At 50.0% G+C, this 24023-nt stretch overlaps 1 protein-coding gene across 2 annotated transcripts; it reads left to right on the top strand.

Moving 5' to 3' along the window:
• On the top strand, nucleotides 1-23038 carry LOC133355573 (nicotinamide phosphoribosyltransferase-like). 2 transcript variants are annotated; one of them, XM_061572915.1, is made up of 11 exons: nucleotides 1-361; nucleotides 8364-8520; nucleotides 8980-9083; nucleotides 10300-10428; nucleotides 10823-10981; nucleotides 11995-12125; nucleotides 12885-12969; nucleotides 13513-13632; nucleotides 15057-15197; nucleotides 15732-15857; nucleotides 20554-23038. In XM_061572915.1, exons 1-11 carry the CDS (start codon nucleotides 314-316, stop codon nucleotides 20683-20685), a joined length of 1332 nt encoding a protein of 443 aa, XP_061428899.1. In that variant the 5' UTR covers nucleotides 1-313; the 3' UTR covers nucleotides 20686-23038. The 2 variants fall into 2 exon arrangements, with proteins under 2 accessions (XP_061428899.1, XP_061428898.1); XM_061572914.1 differs by having other exon boundaries at nucleotides 12885-13113.
• The last annotated feature ends 985 nt before the right edge of the window (nucleotides 23039-24023 follow it).

The following is a 24023-nucleotide window of genomic DNA, read 5'->3' as shown; positions in this document are numbered from 1 at the left end:
AAATATACTTTACAGAGAGTTAGCCACAAAGGAGGTCGTCCACTCTGGCTGCAGTTGCTGCTGCTACCGAGTACAGAGCAACGAACCCTGTTGAACCCCGTGACATCAGCCCGCATATACACACGTACACACACACACATACACACACACACCTACCCACACACACCTACCCACACACATATACCCACACACATATACCCACACACATATACCCACACACACACACCTACCCACACACGTACCCCCACACACACCTACCCACACACACACACCTACCCACACACACACACCTACCCACACACATACCGTCGAGATGGACGGTGACGAGTTCAACATACTGCTCGCCACCGATTCATACAAGGTGAGGCAGTGTCACTGACATACTGCACACACACACACGTCTACATATATGTCCACGTGTGTAAAGCACGTGTGGGGAGCGGTGGCGCAGCGTTTAGCGCACGCGGCCAACACCAGTAGGTTGGCGATTATCTGAACCTCCTCCCCTAGGTCGACTCGGCCTCAAATGAGTCCTGTACCCACTTGTAAACATCACAACTGGGGAGACAAAGGCGATCGGGCGTGGTGTTGATCACCCACTCGTGTGCCCGTTTCGGCCTTAATAGGTGCTCGCTAACAGCAGTTTTCCCAACAGCCTGCTCGAGACAACACGACGGGAGTACATGGTTTGTGTCTTCATGATCATGATGATGATGTTGATTTATATCCTGGCTATATATATAGGATGCACATGTCTTGCGGGTTGCATTACGTACAACTGGGTGTATTGCCAGACTGGCCGCGATATGCAGCGATACGATATTTGTACAGTTAATACGATTATCACGATATCGTGTATCCACGGCCACCCCCATTGCATCCGCCGATGGCTCCGCGTCGCGTCTGTGCTATTATCTAATCCCGGAGCAAAAAGAAAAACTTTCAAAAAATCTAAACTTAAAAATGTTTTTACCAGGTAAGGCCCCACTGAGCTGTATCGCTCTTGTTCAGAAGCGACCTGGTAAACACGAACGATAACCCAATGCAGTGGCTTATCGCGTGGAAATGTATAGTAGCAGACAAATACTCTAAACCGGTGGTTCTTATTCTAAACCTGGGGTGCATCACGCAGCCCCTGGGGGTGCAAGACACGGCCACATTTTTTTTTAAGGTAACACATTCCTGCGGAGGGAGCTGGTAGGAACGTTGGGTTGCTCAGTCAATGGCCAGGGTCAACAGCGGCGTGGTGTATTCCGCAAATATGCCCGACTGTGAGGGCGGGCACAAGCCGGCGTGAGTAGGTTAAACTTTGAGGTTTATCAGTGCACCACGGGGTGACCAGCCCCTCCCCACCCTCCCCACCAAGCCCCTCCCCACCCTCCCCACCCAGCCCCTTCCCACCCAAACCCCACCTTCCCACCCAGCGCCTCCCCACCCTCCCCTCGCCACCCTACCCCTCCCCAACCTCCCCTCTTCATCCAGCCCCATCACTCCCATTTTTGGATGCACGACGGACGGACGGACACAATAATCCCCTGTGGGCTAGTGGAACCAGGAGGTTCCTACCAGTATCATCAAAACACAAATTAAGCACGGGCACGTAAGTACAATTATTTTGTTTCATCAAACCCTAGGTGTTTATACATTATTGTTTTTAAGATTGAGAATCAAAGGGGTGCAAGGCTGCAGTAAATGTTAAGAACCACTGCTCGAACGTGTGATGTTGACTCTAAATGTGGAGGGAAAAACCAGAAGACCCAGAAAAAAATCCATGCGACCACGGGGAGAGAGACACGTAGGCCTCGGCAAGGTAAGGTAAAAGGTAAAAACAACAAGCCTACCTTTACCCTACCCTTTACCCTTACCCCATACAAATTACCCGATCACAGGGTAATTACTGGGGTACTACACATGAAAAAGGTTTATGACAGGTAAATGTTAGGTAGAGCGCGTTAATCATATAGAATACTCTTGATAATTCCAATTTTAAATGTAGGCCACGGACTGCGCCACGGAGCTTTTAGCGAGCGGCAAACAAGGTGTTTACCGGGTAATACTTCGCGCTAACTTTTCCCTACCCTTTAACTTACCCCTCTTACCTTACCTTGCCGAGGCCTAGAGACACGCAAACTCCAAAAATACAACAGGAGTCAGGATTGGGATCGAATACACGACCTCCTGTATACTAGGCGAGGTAGTTAACATCTCTTAGCCACTACGGTATCTGATGCAAGTTCTGCACAGTTCACCCAACAACATAAACCGAACGTATGCACGAACATGGTGGTCCACATGTCTTAATTAATTGACCCCGAACATATTTCTTCCTTTGCATATTCATTTCTGTTCGAAATAAACCTTACTTAAACAAACATTATGCTTTAGAGAATTAAATGAGGGCCACAAGATATCTGGACCACCCTGTGTACATCCTCGCTGCGACTTCACAACCTTACCATCAAATCAGTGCTGTCATTGTTCACTGAGGTGGTTGAGCCAGACGATTGCGGCAGGAGGAGCGCAGCGGATCGCTGTGATGATTCCGATTTTGCTCGGGCGGTGGTGGCTTCTTTTGGGCACTGTTGTATGTGCGATGTAGATACACATGAACCTTATGGCGGTACCCCGGGATTATAGTACCCGGGCCCTCGCATAATGTCCACGATGCAGTCATTTTTAGTCTGTTGATGGTCGGCGATGTGGCAATCGACTCCTCTCGACGAGCTGTACACGATGCACTATTCAAAGTTAAATAGTGCATCGTAGCACTGATTGGTACCCCAGTCGCGGAGTTAAGTACACCCCTGGAAAAAAGTGACCCCGGGGTTACCGCCATAAGGATCATATACATAGGTACATGGGCAGCGGTTGTGTAGCGGTTAGCGCGCTGCGCTACGAACCCGGCGACTCGAGTTCGATACCCGCTCACGGCCAACACCGGTGACGATTATCTGAACTGGTCCTGGGCCTCCCCGAGGTCGACTCAGCCTCAAATAAGTACCTGGTGCGGTGTGTATAAACATCGCCACTGGGGAGACAAAGGCGGTCGGGCGTGGTGCTGGCCACCCACCCCCTCGTGTACCATTCTGCCCTTCATAGGTGCTACTCGCTAAAAGCACTTGCTCCAACAGTCTGTGCAGGCTATACGGGGGATCTTTGTATTTGTACAGAAAGTGGACCCATCGCAATCCGTTTAAATCTGCACGGGGATAGGGCGTTGCTACCTTGATTGAGGCGTGGGGTTTTCTCCAGGTGCTCCGGTTTCCTCCCACACGTGTTTTGCAATAATAATCATAATGTTAAACACAACTCGTCGTTAATAGGCTAAAAACATCTTACAACTAAACATTCAATGTAGAGACAGGACCCTCCTGAAAACCAATCCTACCACTTGGTGTGGCTCTCCTGTATAAAGAAGTCAATGTTATCATTTGTGAACCGAGCCATTGAGTCGTTACACATTCCACGGTGCTGTTAGGGGTGGTGATCACGTTCAGCGCACACTGACCGGGGATATTTTATTATTCCATTTGTACATCATGCGTGTATGCTGAACTTCTTTCGCACCGTACGTACCCAGTCGTGCTAATGAGAGGACAACAAACAAAACACTAAAACAGTTAAAAAGAAATGCGTTTTCAATCTAGATTTAAAAGTGCAATCTGGATCACAACCATGTACAACCCGCATCTGCTGCTGTGGTTTGTGGAGTGGATGAGGTTTAGCGGAGCCCCATGGGCTTCACGGTGGAAGATCACAGACTGGGCGATCTCCTGCGAAGTCGGGGGCTCCTGAGCGAGACAAGGAGTTCGTGACTTCTTGTCAACTCCACTCGGCCTTCCAAGCAGCAGCAGCAGCATCGTCATCAGAGTAGAGAGGCTCTTATTAATATATTACTATTTGATTCACTACATAAATAATGATCTCGACAATGAAATAATTTCATCAAATCAAAAGGATTCATTGACAATCGTTTACCTGTCCCGGGAATAGTGTTTCCTGAACGCCCGTGTCTCGACAATTACAGCCCTTGATCAATACACTGCTGGATTAAGGTCTTTCCACGCTGTATTGTTACGGGGGGGATTGGTTGACAATACTTCACCACACTGGTCAGTGCGGATTTGATGCTTAGATGTGGGCCGGAAATCGAACTCATGTCGCTGGATTCAGAGCACGATGTAGTCCCTACTGCGCCACCGCTCACCCTGCAATGCAAGCACAATGATTAAATTGTCGCCCGGCTAGAGCGCAGGAAGAGCGTTCGTAAAAAAAAAAATCTCAACACATTCGTAAATAACACTGCGTGTGTGTGTGTGGCCTTGAAATGAAAAAAATATATATAATAGGCGATGTTTCGGGCAATGTCCCTTCATCATAGCACCTGTGTGTGTGCCGTGTCCTTCATCACAGCACCTGTGTGTGTGTGCTGTGCCCTTCATCATAGCACCTGTGTGTGTGCTGTGTGTGTGATGTGATCTTCATCACAGCACAGTTTGTACTTTTGCACCACTGCTAATGAATGCAGCAGCATGACCGAATGTTTTGTATTTGTGTTGGAAATTTTCTCCCAAATTTATTATGGCACAACACCTATGAAAATAGACTCTGACAAAGCTGCCCGACTTTTGCGGTGATTGGGGGAACATTTGTTGAAAGTACCTGTCTTATTTCACAGTTTTCACTACAGTATCTGCATATGAACTTACATCGGTCGATGCGTTAATCGTGGACTTTACACAGTACGATATACCCCTCATTGCCACATCCCTAGCCATGAATACGCGACAACGATGGCCCAGTGTTTACTACCGTCGGTGGAAACTATAAACGGGTTCAATCCAACAGCGCACACACAAAAAACCGAATGGGCAAGAGGCACTCAGCCTTTGCGCATTATGTCAAAACCAAAATGCAGTTGCTGAAGAACTGCATCGTGACCGCTGTTTGTTAACCCGAGATGTTAACTCCCTCGCCTGGTATGCAGGAGGTCGTGGGTTTGATCCCGACCCTGACGCCTGCTGCTGCTGTATATTTGGAGTTTGCGTGTCTCGCTCCCCGGGGTCGCGTGGCTTTTATTCCGGGTCCTCCAGTTTTCCCCTCCACATTTAGAATCAACTTGTGTTCAAGAGTATTTGCCTGCTATGCATTTCCACGTGGTGACGATAAGCCACTTCGTTGAGCTCTCATTTGTGATGGCAGGTCGCTTCTGAAAAAGAGCTACACAGCTCGGTGGGCCTTGCACCTGGTACAATAGAAACAGTTTAGGTTGGTTTAGAAATAAGATAAAAACAGTTTCGTTTTCAGTTCAAGGTGAATTCGAGCGATTTTGACTGCTGCTTGCAACGACAAAACGCGAGCTTAGTTTATCGACGGAACCCTTTTTGCTGTTGCCAGTATCAAGATCCTGAACTTTGTGTGGCCTAATTGAAACCAAACTTTCTGTGGTCTTTCCCCGCACACGCTCGTGTTGTTGTTGTTATTGATGATGATGTTGTGGTACAGTGGTTGTCATTCATTTGCCCTTTAGCCATGCGCCAACATGGTAAGGACAACGCGCACTGTGCCAAACATGCTGTTATCGTTTTGTTACTGTACATCACGGACGGCAGAAGGCCCAAAACACACAATTTAAGAGTTGTAATGGATAAAAAAAATAGTCAATACGTTTCTTCAATTAAGAAAGGTTATTATTATTTTAACAAGTGATGAAAAATAAGAATAGTTGTTTTACATTTTATGGCAATAAAACAGGTGTTAAAATGTTCATTTTTGATACTGGCAAAAGGGTCCCATAGATATTGTAAAGAGGTTGGCAAAAGAGACAATGGAAGGGAATTTCCAAGGAGAGCAGTGCGCGGGAAGAAGCAAAAAGAGCTGTGATGTGATCTGCAGTATGGCGAGTGGCTGAATGAGTGGCTGAGCGAGTGAGTTGTTGTGACCTGCAGTGTGGTGAGGGGCTGAGTGAGTGAGTGGGTGAGTGTTGTTGTGATCTGCAGTGTGGCGAGTGGCTGAGTGAGTGAGTGGGTGTTGTGACCTGCAGTGTGGCGAGTGGCTGAGTGAGTGGCTGGGTGAGTGTTGTTGTGACCTGCAGTGTGGTGAGTGGCTGAGTGAGTGAGTGGGTGAGTGGGTGTTGTGACCTGCAGCGTGGTGAGTGGCTGAGTGAGTGAGTGAGTGGGCGAGCCAGTGAATGGTAGAGTGAGTGAATGGGTGAGTGAGTTGTTGTGACCTGCAGTGTGGTGGTTGAACATAGCGTGGATGAGACAAAATAGTCTGTGTCTGGTAGACCAAGTCCTTAACATTAGTGGAAAACCATGGTAGTAGCGATAAAAGGCCGAGGAATCCAACATAATGGGTCATCGCCAAATTGCCATACACATGCACAGGGCAGCAACTGCTTGGGTAACTCTGCTTGCTTGCCATGTGCTGGCTTGCCGGGAGAAAGCGTGAGCTGACGCACGTGCGTGCTACTGACGCTCGCGCCGGGAGCCCGTGACGACAGGGATGGCCCCGCGCCTGGTGGGTGTTGCGTTACTCAGCGCCCAGGGGTCACAGATCAGACTGCACACCCCGCCACAGGCTTCTATTTACTACTAGAATGAGCCAAGAATGTCTGTGTGTCCCGCGCGTGACGTCACTCCACGTCGACCAGCCCCCCTCACTAATAATCATGAACAGGTGACGTCCTCCACATGGACCCCCCCCTCATTAATAAAAAATCATGGGTGGGTGACGTCACTCCACATGGGGGGGCGAGGCGCCTCCTGCCCCCTCCTCAGCGTCAACTTACAACCCTCACTACAAAGGTAGAACCCTCACGTCACGCGATCTCCGTAACGCTGTTGAGACATAGAAGTAAAAAGTACGTCATGATGAACAAGGGATTATAATCTTTAAAAGATATAAGTCTGTCACCGTGGCCTTAAAAAAGTTGGTCCAACAGGTTTACAAAAATTGTCGACATGCCCCCAATGTTTTTTTTCACTCCCCATCCCCCCCTCCCAAATTTGTCTTTTTTTAATTTTGTAGGCATTCATGCCTATACACCATACATGCAATAGAGTCAGTAGTATCTACAATAGAGTCGGTAGTATCTGCACACTGGGGGGGGGGGGGGGGGTGGGATGAAGAGGACATCAGTGACAACGACAGGTGAGAAGTCCTCCACAGGAGCTAGAATAAGGCGGCCTGCGGGGAGCTTCTCGTGTAACAAAACTGCGCGCCTATGTGTTAAGAGTCCTTTTTGTCGCTCCACTGCTAGATGAGTGCCTCTGCACGGCTCGTCAGTGCCGGGTGGTAAGCCGGGGGGGAGGGGAGGGGGGAAAGCGGGGAAGTTCGGATGTCACGTGCCACTGATGTTAGCTGTTAAAGTTGAAGAGGCCAGGCCGAGTCCGATTACGCCCGAGGGAGGACCTGGTGTCGCCTAAATGGGCACAGAAAAAAAACAATAAAAATTAGAACAAAAATCAAAATTAAAAACTGTACCACACAACTAGGAATGGAAATCGTTGCACGAACACAATTGGCCATAGTAAAAATTACAAAACTAAGCCGCCGGAATCCATCCGAGTCATGGTTAGACTCCTGCAATGATCTCCTCTTTGGACCTCAAAAAAAAAGAAAACTTTAAAATTCTCGCGCTCGCGAGGATCCGGAACAAACCTTGGCTCGAGTCGTCGCCCGGTCACCAACATCTACCGCCAACTCGGCCACTGCTAGAGCCGGTTCGCCAGTATGGTGCAGAATCCAGGACATTAATAACATTTTGGCCCTTCCGACAGCTCAACGAGAAAGCGTCACACTCCAGGTCCGTCGTGAGCTGAAGGTTCGCTTCGCCAGCCTAGCTGGAAACCCGCTCAGCCAAGGTCTACCGCCAACCGTTCTAATTGGAGGTGCGGGAGGGAAGGACAACAAACTGAACACAAAAAGCAGATTTAAAGAAATTAGTTTTCAATGTAGATGATTTAAAAGTGCATACCTCCAGTGGCCTAATATCAGATAGAAGAGCATTCCAGATGGCTGCAGAAGCGCATCCGATAGCACGCAATGCGGTGACCACCTATCAGGCGGGCAGCACACCGTGACTGCGGCTCCTTCCAAGATGGAAGAACTCCAAACGTGAATATACACACGTGTGCTCCCGGTAGCCGAGTTCAAGCGAACAGATTGACCAGGAAGCGCCCCACAGAGTTTTTGGAACCGTGGTATTGGATCGACATTGGACAGATTGTTGTTGTTATTAAGAGAAAGCAACGGTCGAGAATGCGTTCGTCTGGGAATCCAACCACTTCTAAACACTGCTTTCTTCTGTTCCTGCTGCCGGTGGGTGGACCCCCCTCCCCCCTCCACCATTTCTCATACAGGTGTCGCACTACCGGCAGTTTCCTCCCAACGTCACCAAGGTGTACTCATACTTCGAGTGCCGGGGGAGAGGTCATGTCAGCAGCCAAGCAGAGCCCCACAAGTTCACCGAGTCGGTCTTCTTCGGGCTACAGTACACGCTGAAGAAGTACCTCTGCGGTGAGTTCCAAATAAGCTTCTGCAGGGTTTATCGCTACTCCCTCGGTGACTGTTGCTGGGATCGCTCGTTGAGTCCTCCACCCGTGTTGAGGTATCACCCAGACACGGACGTTTTCGTCTCAACCACCACCACACTGTGTTCAACCACTAACACACTGCAGGTCAACAGCTCACTCACCCACTCACTCAGTTACTCATACACCCAATCTCCAAACTCAGTCGCCATACTGCAGGTCACAACAGCTCACTCACTCACCAAGTTACTCACGCACCCACTCACCCATTTGTTCACCATTCACACGAACGCGTCTCAGGAATGTAACCCCCCGTTCGTCGAGGACTGCCTGTACGCGAATGGGCAGTGTGCAAGCAGCTGGTAAGCTTGTCGCGTGTGCCCGGTACCGAGATGACATGAGGAGATGACAGAGCTTGGAGACCGGTTGGACTTGTTGAGTGCAGGTCAGGTGGTGACAAGGGAGAAGATCCAGCAGGCCAAGGAGATCTACCAGCAGCACTTCCAGCAGGACATCTTCAACGAGGATGGATGGAATTACATCTTGGAGGTGAATGTGGACGGTTGTTTAGGTCCAGGTCCAAACTCGTGTATGCGAATGACCTCCTATCAAGTCGGTATCTTCCAGTTAAAATTCACCTCCTTGCTGTGTTGCTTCGTTGGCATGCGACGGATTGTTCATTAGCTTTGATTTTGCTTGCGTCCGTTCGTCCCATATTATCTCCAAATGAATCGGTATCTTGCCATGAGGCGGAGATTCCACTTGAACCCAGACTAGATGCAGTTCGATTTAAGTCTCCCCCTTTTAAGTCGTTTTGCAAATACGTCGTCACTTTATGATTAACACCACCGCCTGAGTTATGTTGCCTCAACCCCATACTTATTTCACTGACAGCGGTGCCAGGGTGGCAAGATGTTAACTACCTCGCCTGGTATGCAGGAGGTAATGGATTCAATCCTGACCGTGGCGCCTGTATATTCGGAGTTTGCATGTCTCTCCGTGGTCGCTTGGATTTTTCTCCGAGTCCTCCGGCTTTTCGATCCTCATTTAGACTCAACGTGCGTCCGGTACCACCTGGGGTGGCATAGCTTTTGCGGCTACAATTTCTTTGTGTGGCCAATATCAGGACATGATATTGCTAACCACTTTGAAATGAGTGCGGTTATCAAGTGATTCCCTCACATTAGCCGTATGCATGAATTCTAAAGTTTTGATCACCTGAGGCAGTACCCATTTCTGCCCGAGGTTCTAAGACCTCCCACCCCCACGTTAGAGAACAGTCCACAGAAGCGGATATCGTAAAAGTACATCTGAGATTCCTTCATGTTGATGGATATTTTTTATTTTTATTTTACCAGGTAAGGCCCACTTAGCTATATAGTTATGTTTCAGTTGCGACCTGGCCACATATGATAGCTCAACGAAGTGACTTATCACGTGCAAATTTACAGCAGCCAAATACTCTAAATACAGGTTCCTAGTCCTACCAGGCAAACGGATTCCACTTAGTCATTTCCATTCGAGATGGTGCCGGATGGAAGCATGAATATGACTATGATGACGACGTTAATGACGACAATGATGATGATGATGATGCTATGTTCATGGCAGCTGCACGGGGGTTGGCTCCCAGTTCAGATCACGGCGGTGTCTTGAGGCAAGTGTGATGATGACGACGATGATGATGACGACGACGACGATAATGACGATGATTACGATGGCGATGATGGTGATGGTGATGATGATGATGCTGTGCTCGCGGCAGGAGCATGAAGGGCGGCTGCCGGTTCGGATTAAGGCGGTGCCGGAGGGAACCGTGGTGCCGCTGGGGAACGTGCTATTCACCGTGGAAAGCACCGACCCCAAGTGTTTCTGGATCATCGGGTGGCTCGAGGTGAGTGGGGCGCTCCCAACCCCCCCCCCCCCACTGCCTGCAGAGCCCCTTGGTGATGGGTGGTGAGATGTTATCTTCCACGCCTGGTATGCAGGAGGTCGTGGGTTGGGTCCTAACCCTGGAGCTGTATATTTGGGGTTTGCATGTCTCTCTGTCCCCATGGTCGCGTGGATGTTTCTCTGGATCCTCCGGTTTTTCGCTCCGTATTTAGAATCAATATCACGCGTTTAGAGTATTTGGCTGCTATAAATTTCCATGTCATTAGCCACATCGTCGAGCTATCAAATTGTGGCCAGATCGCTTCTGAAAAAGAGCGATGTAGCTCAGTGGGCTTTACCTGGTTAACACAAAAATAGTAAAAAAATTAATTGTTTGTTTGCTCTACCCAACACAGACCATCCTGGTACAGACATGGTACCCCATCACCGTGGCGACGAGCTCGCGGGCGCAGAAGCAGCTGCTGGCGCGCTACTTGTGGCGGACGGGCGGCAGCCGCGCCCTGCTCGAGCGCCAGCTGCAGGACTTTGGGTACCGCGGGGTCTCTTCCCAGGAGGTGGGGCTGACCACTGAAGTCATCGGACAAAGACGGTCACCGCATTTGCGCGCTTTCAGATGTGCTTCTGCAGCCATCTGAAATGCTCTTGCTTCCGATATTAGGAAGGCACTGGCACTTTGAAATTTTAAATGACTCTAGATTCACAGCTCATTTCTTTAGAACTGATTTTTGCTTTTAGTTTGTCCTTCCCCTGCACTTTTGATTAGCATGGTTGTCAATGTATGGTGTGAAAGAAGTTCAACATACATGCATAGACTCACACAGAGACCCATAGACTCACACAGAGACCCATAGACTCAAACGTACATCTGTCATTGCAATTACGGTCCTAGTAATCGTCGTTGTCATTGTGGTCAGCACAGCAACATCAGTGGCTCGGCGCCCAATGGCAGTAGCATCATCGCCGTCATTTCGGTCGTCGCTGTCTTCGTCCGTGTTGTCATCACTGTTGGCAGCAGCAGGCATAGCAATAGCAGCACAAGCACTATGAGCAGCAGCAATATCATCAGCAACATCATCACCTTCAGCGGCAACAGGGTGGGCGCAGTGGTAACCCTCGCGCCTCACAGCAAGAATGCCCTGGATTCGATTCCCAACTCAGGCGCCTATCAGTGTGGAGTTTGTACATTCTCCCCCACCCTGTTCTCCGTTGGTTACCTCCGAGTTCTTTGCTTTCCTCCCATAGCTATAAATAAACACATCCAACTAGAAACTGGTATTGGCAAAAATAAAAATGTTATTTACAGCTATGAGCTTCTTTTTCAGAAGCGACCTGGCCACAAATGATAGCTCAACAAAGTAGCTCATTATGTGTAAATTTAAGGCTGCCAAATAATTTAAATCATCTGAAAGCAAGTTTCTAAATGTGAAGGGAAAAAAAACGGAGGTTTTTTTTATCGTGTGTCCCTTCGGTATGCTTTAGAGCATTGCCCCCTTCGTCTCCATTAAATCTCCGAGTGCGCCGGTTTCCTGCCACGTGCATAAACACCCACCAATTGGCGCGATCCCAGACAGCGGCTATCGGCGGCGCGGCGCACCTCGTCAACTTCAGAGGCAGCGACACCATGGCCGGCGTGATGCTGCTGCGCCGCTACTACGGCTGCCCCATGGCCGGACACTCCATCCCCGCCGCCGAACACAGGTGACCCCGATCACAGCTGCGCCTCTGGAGAGTCGTCGCCTGTGCCACTTGTGCCACGTCTGCCACCTGTGCCACCTGTGCCGCCTGTGCCACCTGTACCACGTCTGCCAACTGTGCCGCCTGTGCTGCCTGTGCCGCCTGTGCTGCCTATCCCATCTGTGCTGCTTCTGCCACCTGTGCCACCGGTGCTGCTTGTGCCACCTGTGCCACCTGTATCGTCTGTGCCACCTTTGCCACCTGTCCCACCAGTGCGGGTTCGACCTGGGCAGGCCAGGAAATGGCAGCTGAGTCTGGGTGGGCAAGGATTGATTTGTACTGCGATCTGGTGGCGGTGGTATTGTTTCGAGCTTGAGTACGGTACGATCAATGATTGGTTTCTGCTTGGGTGTAGATCGTGTGGGTATCAGGTCAGTTAGAGCTCTCCACCATCCAAAATCAGGTTGTCACCTGGACAAATGTGCCAACTGATGTTGTGTTTTCTCCAAACTGGTGGCAAAAGCAAGTGATATTTAAGAATTTTGCATATGATATGTCGTCGGTGTTAGCAAGAGCTCAGATCACTTCGATCACTGAGCTCTAAACTCAGATCACCAAAATCACCCTGATCAGATTTGCTTCCTTTTTAGTGTAATAAATATCAACAAATATCCACTGAGCCACCTTGGTGGACAGTGAATATCTGCTGAGCCTCCTTTTTGGGAACAAACGGTTGTTGGCACGGTGGGACCCACCGTCGTGGTGCTACTGTGCGGCCAGCAGCACGGTGACGGCGTGGGGGCGTGAGCGGGAGGGCGCGGCGTTCCGCCACCTGCTGCAGCAGTTCCCGTCGGGCGCCGTGTCCGTGGTGAGCGACAGCTACGACATCTTCCACGCGTGCCGCGAGCTCTGGGGCCGCGAGCTGCGGACACTCGTGGAGGAGCGCAGCCTGGTCGGGGGGCAGCTCCTCATCCGCCCTGACTCGGGTGACCCTGCCGACACCGTGCTCAAGGCAAGGCGAGGCGGGGCGACAGTTGTGGTGGTGGTGTTGGTGATGACGGGCGAGTGTATGTATGTTGAACTTTTTTTGCACCTTACCTAGCCAACCGTGTTAATCGGAGGTGCGTACTACCACTGTAACGACAGTGGAGTGAGAGTGTAGTGACAGTGGTAGTTGCGGTGATAGTGATACAGAACCGGACCCCATTGCTAATCGTGGCCTAGAACTGGGCCATTCCTGAGCTAGTTGCTGTTCCCGTAGCAACATTGCACTCGACTGGCAGACCGGGGGCAGCTGCCACCGGGGGTCCCCTTGGCTAGTCTGTGGCAAGACGCTTCCAGACGTCCTGCACGGGAGGTGCAGCATACACATAAAATAACGACGACGATGATGGCAACATTCGCTCTGCAGGTGTTGAACATCCTGGGCAAGGCGTTTGGCACGATGGTGAACGAGAAGGGCTACAAGATGCTGCCGGATTGCCTCCGCATCATCCAGGGCGACGGCATCGACATCAGCTCCCTCAAGCGGGTCAGGAGAGATCCCCACTGGGTGGCCCTCACTTCCGTGTTCCCCGTGCCCCCCTCCACCCACTCCTCCGGTCCTCCCGCTCATTCTGTCCCTTCCCCCATCGGCCCTACGGACAGTGGGGGACGGCGCACCCCCTGCCAGCGATGTCGGTGGCGTCTCCCTGGCTCCGCGCATCGCGTCCCCTATCAGAGACGTCCGTGGTCGTGGCTTTAATTCCATTTGGAGCTGTCCGTGATATTTACTCAAAAACGTGTTAGTCCGTGGGCGATGTTAGTCCGTGGGCGATGTTAGTCCGTGGGCAATGTTTGTCTATGGGCGATGTTAGTCTATAGGAAATGTTAGTTTATGGGCAATGTCGATCTTTAGGCAATGTTAGTCTATACTCTTAGTTCTTTCGGTAAAGTCACGTAGGTAAAAAATGAAATTAAAATTAATAAAAATAAAACAATAAAATCACGACGTTTCGGAGGCAACACAAGTCTCCGTCATCAGGTGGGACGGTCACAGCCAGATTTGCTGCATCAAGTGAGGCAAGGATTCAAGATGCAAGCCCTTAAATACAAGTTGGGGGGGGAGGAGAGGGGGGGGGAGCTTTTCAGAATGTGGTAGCCAATGAATGGAACGTATCGGGAGGGAGGGGGGCGGGGCTAAAATGTCTAGCCAATACGTTAGCATGTGCAACAATAGTTACTTGCACACAAACACGTCCACGTCGCCGACGCCTACGTAGCACTTCGTGCCTTCTTTTAGCCCTGCCCCCTCCCCCTCCCGATACGTTTTACGCAGCACTTCGTGCCTTCTTTTAGCCCCGCCCCCCTCCCTCCCGATACGTTCCATTCATTGGCTACTACATTCTGATAAGCTCCCCCCCCCTCTCCTCCCCCCCAACTTGTATTTAAGGGCTTGCATCTTGAATCCTTGCCTCACTTGATGCAGCAAATCTGGCTGTGACGGTCCCACCTGATGATGGAGACTTGTGTTGCCTCCGAAACGTCGTGATTTTATTGTTTAATTTTTTATTAATTTTAATTTCATTTTTTACCTACGTGACTTCACCGATAGAACTAAGAGTATGAATCCTTGCAGTCACGAAAGCTTCAAATCTATAATGTTAGTCTACATCTCTATCTATATGAGCTGTGTCCTTTTTAAAAAACGTCGGCAATCCTCGCCTTCCTTCCATTTAGCGCCGTCCGTATTACTCAATATCATTGTATAGGATGCTCCTTCCATTTGCATCCAGTTGTTCAAGTCGCATCTGTAACTTAATTCCTTGCCTTCCTCAGCTACTTGTGGTGCCTAATAATTGTCCCAGTCAAAATTCACTTATATTATTTATCGTTTTCTCATCACATGTTCGAGATATCCAACATTGCCTTTTCTTATCGTTCTTGTTATGTACATGGCTCGCTATCCACCGGCAGGTTCTGGACGCGGTGGAGAATGCCGGCTGGAGTGCTGCGAACCTGTACTTTGGGAGCGGCGGTTCCCTGCTGCAGAAAGTCAACCGTGACACCCTCAACTGCTGCTTCAAGTGCAGCTACGCCGAGTTCGACGGACAAGGGGTGGGCGCCAATGGCAAAGATCCCCCACGTAGCCTTAACGGACCTTTGGGGCAAGTGCCGTTGGTTAGCGAGTAGCACCGAATGAAGGCCGGCATGGCACACGAGAGGGGGCAGGTGGCCAGCACCACAACCAAGTGACAATGTGTGCACACCGCACCAGGTGCTCATTTAAGTCTGAGTCCATCTAGGGGAAGCCCAGGTCCGGACAGACAGGTGTACAGATACGAAGACAAAGAGCCCCCGTATAGGCTTTTAATAGACTCTTGGAACAAGTTCTGTTAGGAACGGTCTGCATATGATAAATTAATGGTCGTTGTAGGATAGTTGAGTGGTGTTGCATTCGGTGTTTTCTATAGGATGGGTTGGGTGCTGTAGGATGCTCGGGTGCTTGAGTGATGAGTGGTAGCAGCAGGACAGGCAGGTGCCGATGTGTTTAGGTGTTTGCTATAGGATGGGTTGGGTGCTGTAGGTTGCTTGGGTACCTATGAGATATCCTGGTGGAGGTACCGTGGGTTTGTGTGTGTGTGCCTGCAGGTCGATGTTTACAAGCAGCCAGTGACAGACCCCAGCAAGTGCTCCAAGCGGGGACAGCTGTCCCTGCAGAAGACCATCGATGGGCAGCTGGTGACCGTGGAGGGCGGCAAGGGAGATCAGGACACGGTAAACGCGGTGGCAGGGCGCGGTCGGCATGCGGCCTGAGGAGTCACGGTGGCTAGGAGATGTTTACTTCCTTAGCTGGTATGCAAGAGGTCGTAGGTTCGATCCCGACCCTGACCCTTACTGTATATTTGGAGTTTGCGTGTTCTTTCTCCCCGTGGCCATGTGAATTTTTCTCCATGTCCTTCGGTTTTTTGCCTCCACATTTAGAAACATTCGTTTAGTGTTATCTGGCTGCTATAAATTCCACATGATAAGTAACTTCATTGAGCTATCATTTGTGGCCAGGTCGCTTCTGAAAAAGAGCTACATAGCTCACTGGGCCTTACTGGTAAAATTTAAATCGTTCATAGTTTAAATAATTTATAGTTTTACACGAAATGCCCCATCACGTTACTTTTTCGGAAATGCTGCAAAGCCAAGAGAGATGATGGTCTTTTTGGGATGCCTTTATCCAGGAGGAAATAGATCATGAACTGAGACTATATGCATAATAATCTAAATGTTTGGTTGTATATAGCATCCTTGTTTATACAAATTGCATCTCACAAACACTGAGGAACCACAGACAAGCTGGTAAGCAGCCAAGTGGTGAACCAGTGCCAACAATTGCCTAAGCTCTGCAGTGCCCTATATATTAAGATATTTTCAGCCAATGAATGAGGGTTTTATAGATGCGGGAGGAAACCGGAGCACCCGTAGGAAACCCAGTGCATGCGAGGGGAACATGCGGGGGTGACGAGATGAATTTTGCTGACACTTTTGGGTGTTACGTCTTCCTCGTTTGCGCAAATTCACGGATACACGAGGATGCACTCTGTGGGACCACTCGCCAGTCACTTTGGGTCGGGTCGATCACACGGATGAGCGCACATAATTGAATTCCTGCCGGCTTCTGGGTTACTCCTCATATCCGGATAATGGGCGCGAGGTGCACGTCCGGACGACAGAGTTGGATATCGTCGTGGTGGGTAATGGGAACTATCGGCCCTCGCAGTTGCCGAGCCACAAGCTCAGAAACGTAAAGCGTCCAGCAACAAACAGCGCTGTTAAAGTTGTAATAGGTGAGAGTTATCACGTGTGTTGATAAGTAGGGTTGTGAGAGCGGTGAAGGGGGGGGGGGGAGAAGATGATGGCGTGACGGAATTCAAAGGTGGAGCAGTGTGAGGGAAGAAGATGAAAGAGAAGTGAGGTGACCTGCAGTGTGGTGCTGTTGTATGTGGATGGTTTTACAATATTTATGATATTTAATTTAATTAATTCTCGCAAGCTCGTGTCTAGGAGTTTTCTTACATCAATTATATGACCACCTCCACAATTGACACCAGGTGCATAGATCTGTCCAGCAGTACAGGCCTTTTCAAGCATGAAACAGAAATAAACCACTCAGTACACGACAAATCTGAGTATTTAATAGATCAAAGTATAAACTAGTGCCATAATCACGTCAACTCTGCATCATTATACTTCTACAGTATACATCAAAACACGCGACCGACTAACGCAACTGTAGGAACCAAGACAAATATGAATGTCTAGATGTATAAGCAGCTAACGTATGAGCCCTCTAAAGAACTCCCCCTCCCCCCTTTTAGTGATGTTATTAAGTATTGTTATAAGTAGACAATATCTGTTACAAGGCAACCGCTAGATGCTCCCTCTGTGAGCGAGCACCAATATCTCCTCCGCGCAGGTGACGTTAAGGCAGCAGTCTCTCGCCATTCTTGGCTTGCAATCACTCAGACAGTCTGCAGCCGGCCATGCCTCTGCATGCACTGTCTCAAGGCTGCCAGCGAGGGTGCAGTTCGCTCCTTCGGGGTGTGCTGCACTGGAGCCACAATCGCTGATGAGGCTCGCAGACAGCTGGTCGTGCCCGCGCTGGTGTAAGTCAGATGCCCATCACCCCCCCCCCCCCCCCCCCCACGTTGTCTCCAGTGTCAGGCACGAAGGTTTCTGCACCACTCTGACCTTTCACCTCTCAGGCGATAAATCAGACTCGGTATGCCTTATATCACTCACAAATCAGAGACGAATATTTTATGCACTCGTGCAATATGTAACAATGTGCCCACGTATATGTATTGCACTCCTTAACAGATATATCAAAACCAACCCACATTTGCAACTACTGAAAAATACGCAAACCTTATGATATTGCCTTAGCCTTAACAAAATATGGGAACGCACCAGCGTTAGAACTAAAAAATGTACTCTCCAAGAACTTAACAGAATGCAGAAAATAGACTTTGTTTTTCCAATCTGGAAAAACAAAGTCTGTGCACAACAAGAAACAATTATTTTACCAGTAATTTTTCAGAACAATTATCGTTTTAACAGTCAATCCTCTTGGTGAGGTAACCCATGGGGGCCATGCCCCTTGGCATAGACTGACTTGAGAACGTTGAGTTTAATATTAGATGCCAATTTCCAAACTTGAAATCACGCCCCTTCTCATTAATATCAATTACTGTTAATGCAACTAGACCATGGGATGATGTAGAACCTAAGTCTTTAGACTCGGAGGCTGGATGTTATAACCATGTGGAGTGAGCGACTTCCGAGACACGATATGGAGAGGGCTCCTTGTTTATTTCTCACACTTACAGGCACAATCACTGAGCGACACATACATATATATGGGGCTACGCATAGCTGACCCATCCACACAGCCCCATCATTGGCATCTAACTATATAGCTGGCTGACTAATATAGCGACGACGACAATGGTAGCCGTACAGCGGATCGGCCATGCGGCCGGATGATGAAGAAGAGATTACGGCAAAAACAGCGATGGCAGCCAGGACCCGGACCCCACGACAGCCCCGAACCTTCGGTCACGTCCCCCTATATACTCCTCGGCGTGGCCAGGCCCCGCTTCCGGCCACGCCCCCTTCTAGAACCTTCAAGCAGGTTCCCGGAGCTTCCCGACTAACCCCGAATTTAACCTTTAGCCCAGGTACGCCCCCCTTATAGTTGATTATTATATAACACACCCATACCCATGATTATCCCTCCTGGTTAACAGATGGCACCCTGTCATTACACATGTGTAGTAGCGTAACGCGCAAGGTTTGCAAACAGCGGGTGCATTTGAGGGCGAGTAAGTGCAAGCGTCAAGACATGGAGTGGCCGCCAGAGAGGCGCCTGCAATTAGGGGGAGAAGCAGTAATGAAGTGGGTGCATTTGGGGACAGGCAGGTACGAGCGTGGGAACACGGGGTAGACACCATAGAGGCAGGAGATGGAGATGACAAGAGAGCACGTGCAGGAGGCACCGGTGAGGCACCAGATTAATGGGGAGTAACTGAGGACCCTTAAAGAGGAGGGTGGTATAAAGGTGTTTGCGTAGCAACTCGGGGTTGTTGGTTGGAGCTGAAGGAACGAAGAGGACAAGAGCCGGGGAAAAGAAGCCTGGGACCTCACCCTCTACACCTCGTCCCCCCCAGCGGTGTTGGCTGATCCCCCACTGGGAGCACGGACGGGGTGGAGGTGTGAGAGAAGAGTGACAGGCTAGCAGAGTATTAAGTGACAGGCTAGCGGAGTATAGAGTGACAGGCTAGCAGAGAGAGGGAGTTCGGAGCAAGGGTGCGTTGTGTTAGTGTGAGGAGCATCCATATGAGATGCGAAGTGAATACACCACTGCACATGTATGATGTTTGCTACTTCTTGTAAGTGTAGTGACTGACTCAGAGACACTAAGAGTAGGAGGCACTCTGTTTATTAGCAGCCTTAACAGTTCACACAGAGTAACTACAGCTTCCAGTCAGGGCAGCTAGCAGACTGCCTGACTGACGACGCCGAGCAGGTGAAGACGTAGACAGCGGTGAAGACTCCTGCAGCACGACGAGGGGATCCCACTCCAGGCAACAGCCCCGAGCTCCTGCTCTGGGTCCCCTTTTATCCTCCTAGCGTGGCCTCGCATCGCCCCGGCCACGCCCCCTTTCTAGAACCTAATTGCGGGTTCCCGGGCTTCCCTCACGTGCCCCTTCTGTAACCTTTCCCCTATATCCCTCTCTCTGGTCTATCACGTGACCTGCTGACAGTCATGGCTGCTGTAACTACAGATCCCCTTCCCTGCCAGCAACAATTATATGCTACCAAGTGACTGATTCTATGTCACTACACAAGGACCAACATTTTAACTAACTTATTTCTGACAAAGGGCCTATGTCCCGTGAAGTTCTCAGGTGCGATTTCACTAGACGGGAGAATGAAAGCCTCCGTTTCGAGACCATAACTCTGCTGAGAGGAATGAAGGCCCTGTTAATGAGTGCAACATATATGTCGTATAAAAGCGAGACACTTAAAGAAACTTGTGATGAACAATTCTAAATCTAATATTCATTACATATTCATTATCATAAAGGGGTACACACCGAGCAGTGAGTGGGTGGGTGGGTGGATAAGTGAGTGAGTGGGTTGTTGTCACCTGCAGTCTTGTGGTGGTTTGACACAGCGTGGTGGATGAGAATAAACCGTCAGTGTCCCATAGACCGAGATTTCAACGCACTCCTATCCTGTGCTGTACACGCCGTGCAGTGACGCCATGCAACATGCAAGGCATTATGGGAGGACCGACCCCTGTGGTCACATTCACACCTATTGCTGTCTGGAAATCACCGTTTGTGTGTGCGTGCATTCCTATTCCTCCCGGCCTCTGACCCGTCTGTCTCTCTCTCTCTGTCCGTGCCATGTGCAGGATCTGCTGAGAATCGTGTTTGAGGATGGACAGCTTCTCCGGGACTTCTCTCTCGAGGAAATCCGGGTGAACGCCGCCCTCCGAGAGGAAGATTTTTCTCCCGACCCCAACCCCGACGTCATCCTCCAATGAATAACCGTCGTCGACTCTCGGTTATCTGGGGCAACAGCGGTGGCCAGGATAAAACGACAAAAAAGAATACCCAAACTCGGGTATTGCAAAAGCGGCGTAAGGCACGTGATCTAAACAACCGTACCAGCGGGTTATCCGGGGATTGTAGCCCCGACGGAACGAAAATGCGGAGATTTGCGGAACCCGGAGATTTGCAGAACGCGAAGAGAGTGCGCGGTTGTCCGGGTCGGCCTGCGCGTCGAGAATTTCTCCCCCTCAAGCCTTCGCCACGTGGCAGCGCAGTGGCACTGCAACTCCTGCATACACCCGCCGTAATGCCCGTGGCACCCGTGGCAATGCCCGTGGTAGTGTGCTTGGCACAAGCTAGACACACGAAATGCTCAACTCGTGGATTGCAGGCAGCCGTGGCGATCAACTTGGTACGCTCATTCGAAACAAGCGATTAAGATAAGTCTCTGAAACATTTCTAGCATCGTGGTCCAAATTTCCAATTTCCAACATTTTATAAATGTACTCAATCGGTAAAAGCCAGATGAGCAACATTGGCCTGGCTATTCAAACCTAACTAAACTAAACTTTTTATTTTACCAGGTAAGCCCCACTGAACTATATAGCTGGTCACAAATTATACCTCACTCGAAGTGGCGTATCATGTGGAAATGTAAAGCAGCCAAATACCCTGAACGCACGTTAATTCTAAATTTGGAGGGAAAAACCTGAGGATCCGGAGAAAAATCCATGCGACCACGGGGAGAGAAAGAATACGCAAACTCAAAATATGAGGGCATTGTCCGGGTCGGGATTGAGCCCACGACCTTCTGCATACCAGGCGAGGTAGTTCACATCTCGCCATTTGCTGGCCGATGCTGCATCCAGCTTGCACTGCACATGGTGGACGGCTGCCACCGGGGGTTCCCCCCTCGGCTGGACTGCCACAAGATGCCTGGAGGTGTCCTGCATGGAGAGCGCGGTACAAATGCTAAGTGACGACAATGGTGATTACCCCCGTAGAAGGGGGGTGACGATGTAGAATGTGCCATCGATTAAAGTATTTGGTTTACGTGCTCCGACGTACCTGCGGTCACGAGTGCACAGAGTCACTCGCCCCTGGCAAATGAGGAGCACCTGATAAATAGAAGCGGTGCCACGCGTTGAAAAAAAAAGACTTCGCTATTTCTTCACAAACGCGGTTGATTAACCCTCAACCAGGATAACTACGGATAGTCACGAGTTAGACGTACAAAATGTGACAACGTTAACGTTTTTATTATCATAATCATGATTACGATTGCTTGTGTGTTTTAAATTTCTTTTGAAGGTATTTCCGGGAAATCTTTTTTAAAGCTCAAATGTTGCGAACCTCATTTTAATGTGCTTGTGTACGTGTGCGCCCGCACATCAATTAGCAATGCAACGCTTCATCAAAACTTCGATGGAGAGACTTGCGCTGGCGATACGTGCGGCGAATCGCTCATCCAGGAGACGGTTATTAAAAATCTTTGCAAGTTATCATCATCACGAGGGTGCTGCCGCGGTGATGCAACAGACAGCAACACTGGACTCGCAATCCAGTGGGTCAACGGTTTGATCTCCAGGCGTGGCAGTTGAAACAACGTTGCAAATTTTTTTCTTAAATTCACCCCCCCCCCCCCCCCTCTCTGCGCCTCTGTCCACCCAGTGGTATGGATATGTGCATCGTGGTCGATTGGCAGGTTACGCGTGGTGTGTGGGTCAAGTGTGTGGGTGCTCACACCTCTTTTAGATGTCTGGGCCCAATGTGGGCGAGTTGGCCAGAAACCTCCCTAGTGGAGGCCCTACGACCAACAGTGGCGTGAGCGAGCCTTGACCTTTTGCCTCTGTCTATAAGCACACAAGTTAAACGGACCTCTTATCGTTTACTTTGGAAACATGGTTTAGAGCAAAGCATCTCAGGGAAAGGAATTGCATGGAGATTATGAACTATACATACTATTAAACTTTTTTTTATTGTAAGTGTGGAGTAATTTGATTGAAATCGGCTGTACGTGTACGCACGCGCGCGCGTCGACCGACTTTGGAATCGCGCCAGGTCGGTCGGCGCTTCAACCGGGGGTCGTGCAACGCCGGAGATCGACCCAGCGACAGCTGCGGGACAAACTCGGGCTGCCCCCCCCCAACCCTCCTCCCGACATCGCGTTGCCATAATTTCAATCGGCTCAAGTTTGACTGATACTTTGGGGGTGGAGCCAGAATTGCACCGTTGCCAACACAGTAAAACGTGCAACGTTGGGCTAACGATGGCATATTCTTGCATCCGTTGGTGGAGCATAAACCGCCATTATCACGCGGGACTTCGGTCATCCTCGCAGCAGCGGATTTTTCGGCTGGCCGTCGGACAAGGACGGTCACCGCATCACGCAGCGCTTTCTGGAACGCTCTTGCAATATTAGGAAGCTACTGGAGCTGTGAAGTTTTAAATAATCTAGACTGAATACTGGTTTCTTTAGAAATGCGTTTTTGTGTTTAGTTTGTCCTTGCCTCGCACCTGCAATTGGCACGGTTGGCTACGAATGGCGCGACAAGCATTTCAACATTCATGTTTTACTGGGGATTTGGCTTCACAGGCTGGCCTGAATTTCCTACAGAGCCGGTGCCAGGCGGATGCTGAAGGGGGCCCTGCACCACCAAATGCCCCCCACCCCCCCCCCCCTGGCACAGCCAAGTTCATGTTGCTCCCTAGCGGTGAATCACTCGCTGTGATGGTGGCCCCCCACAACAGCTGTTTTACAGAACCCCCCCCCCGTGAATCTGTGAGGAGCTGGAGCCGGGCCTACGCAATGGCGGACCTAGGATTTCAGGTCGGGGGGCAACCCCTCCAGCAATGAAAAATGATAGAAGTTGTTAGTAAGTAAGGGCTTGTCCTTTGCTTTTTATTCGACGCGTGTGCAGTGATGGCGCAGCCATCGATCGAGGGTCGAATTCGAAACGTGTGTGATCGGCATCGGGCTCGCTGAAGGTGAATGCCTTCAGGGAAGTCGTGTCCTGTATACGCAACTGCGCACAATTCTGTGAGTCACTTATAACTGCTTTGCCGTTACTTATTGCCAATTATGGACTCAGACTATTGTCCTATCACCTCATAGTCCCTGGCACAATAATATGCGACACAGTGTCAGTGGGAGTCGCAAAATGCCGATGTATTACTAATAAACCCCAATGATCCGATCGAAATTAGGGATTTCGATTGGATCATTGGGGGGGCACATGCCACCCCCCCCCCCCCCCCCCCCCACCGGCTCCGCCAGTGGGCCTACGTCAGATTTCTGGCCGAGTGATGGGCACGCATCACTAGAGATGTC

The sequence above is a fragment of the Lethenteron reissneri genome, chromosome 51 (genome assembly GCF_015708825.2).
Source record: "Lethenteron reissneri isolate LAM-NWPU_2019-01 chromosome 51, ASM1570882v1, whole genome shotgun sequence".
Lineage (NCBI taxonomy): Eukaryota > Metazoa > Chordata > Hyperoartia > Petromyzontiformes > Petromyzontidae > Lethenteron > Lethenteron reissneri.
Note: the sequence above shows the minus strand (reverse complement) of the source record. Positions and strands in the feature narration are given on the sequence as shown.

Bases quoted from the DNA above. Each gene is read 5' to 3' on its own strand.
- LOC133355573 (XM_061572914.1), top strand. From the start codon at position 314: ATGGACGGTGACGAGTTCAACATACTGCTCGCCACCGATTCATACAAG. The intron at 362-8,363 runs GTGAGGCAGTGT...TTTCTCATACAG, and splicing joins TCGCCACCGATTCATACAAG to GTGTCGCACTACCGGCAGTT. The intron at 10,982-11,994 runs GTGGGGCTGACC...GCGCGATCCCAG, and splicing joins GCGGGGTCTCTTCCCAGGAG to ACAGCGGCTATCGGCGGCGC.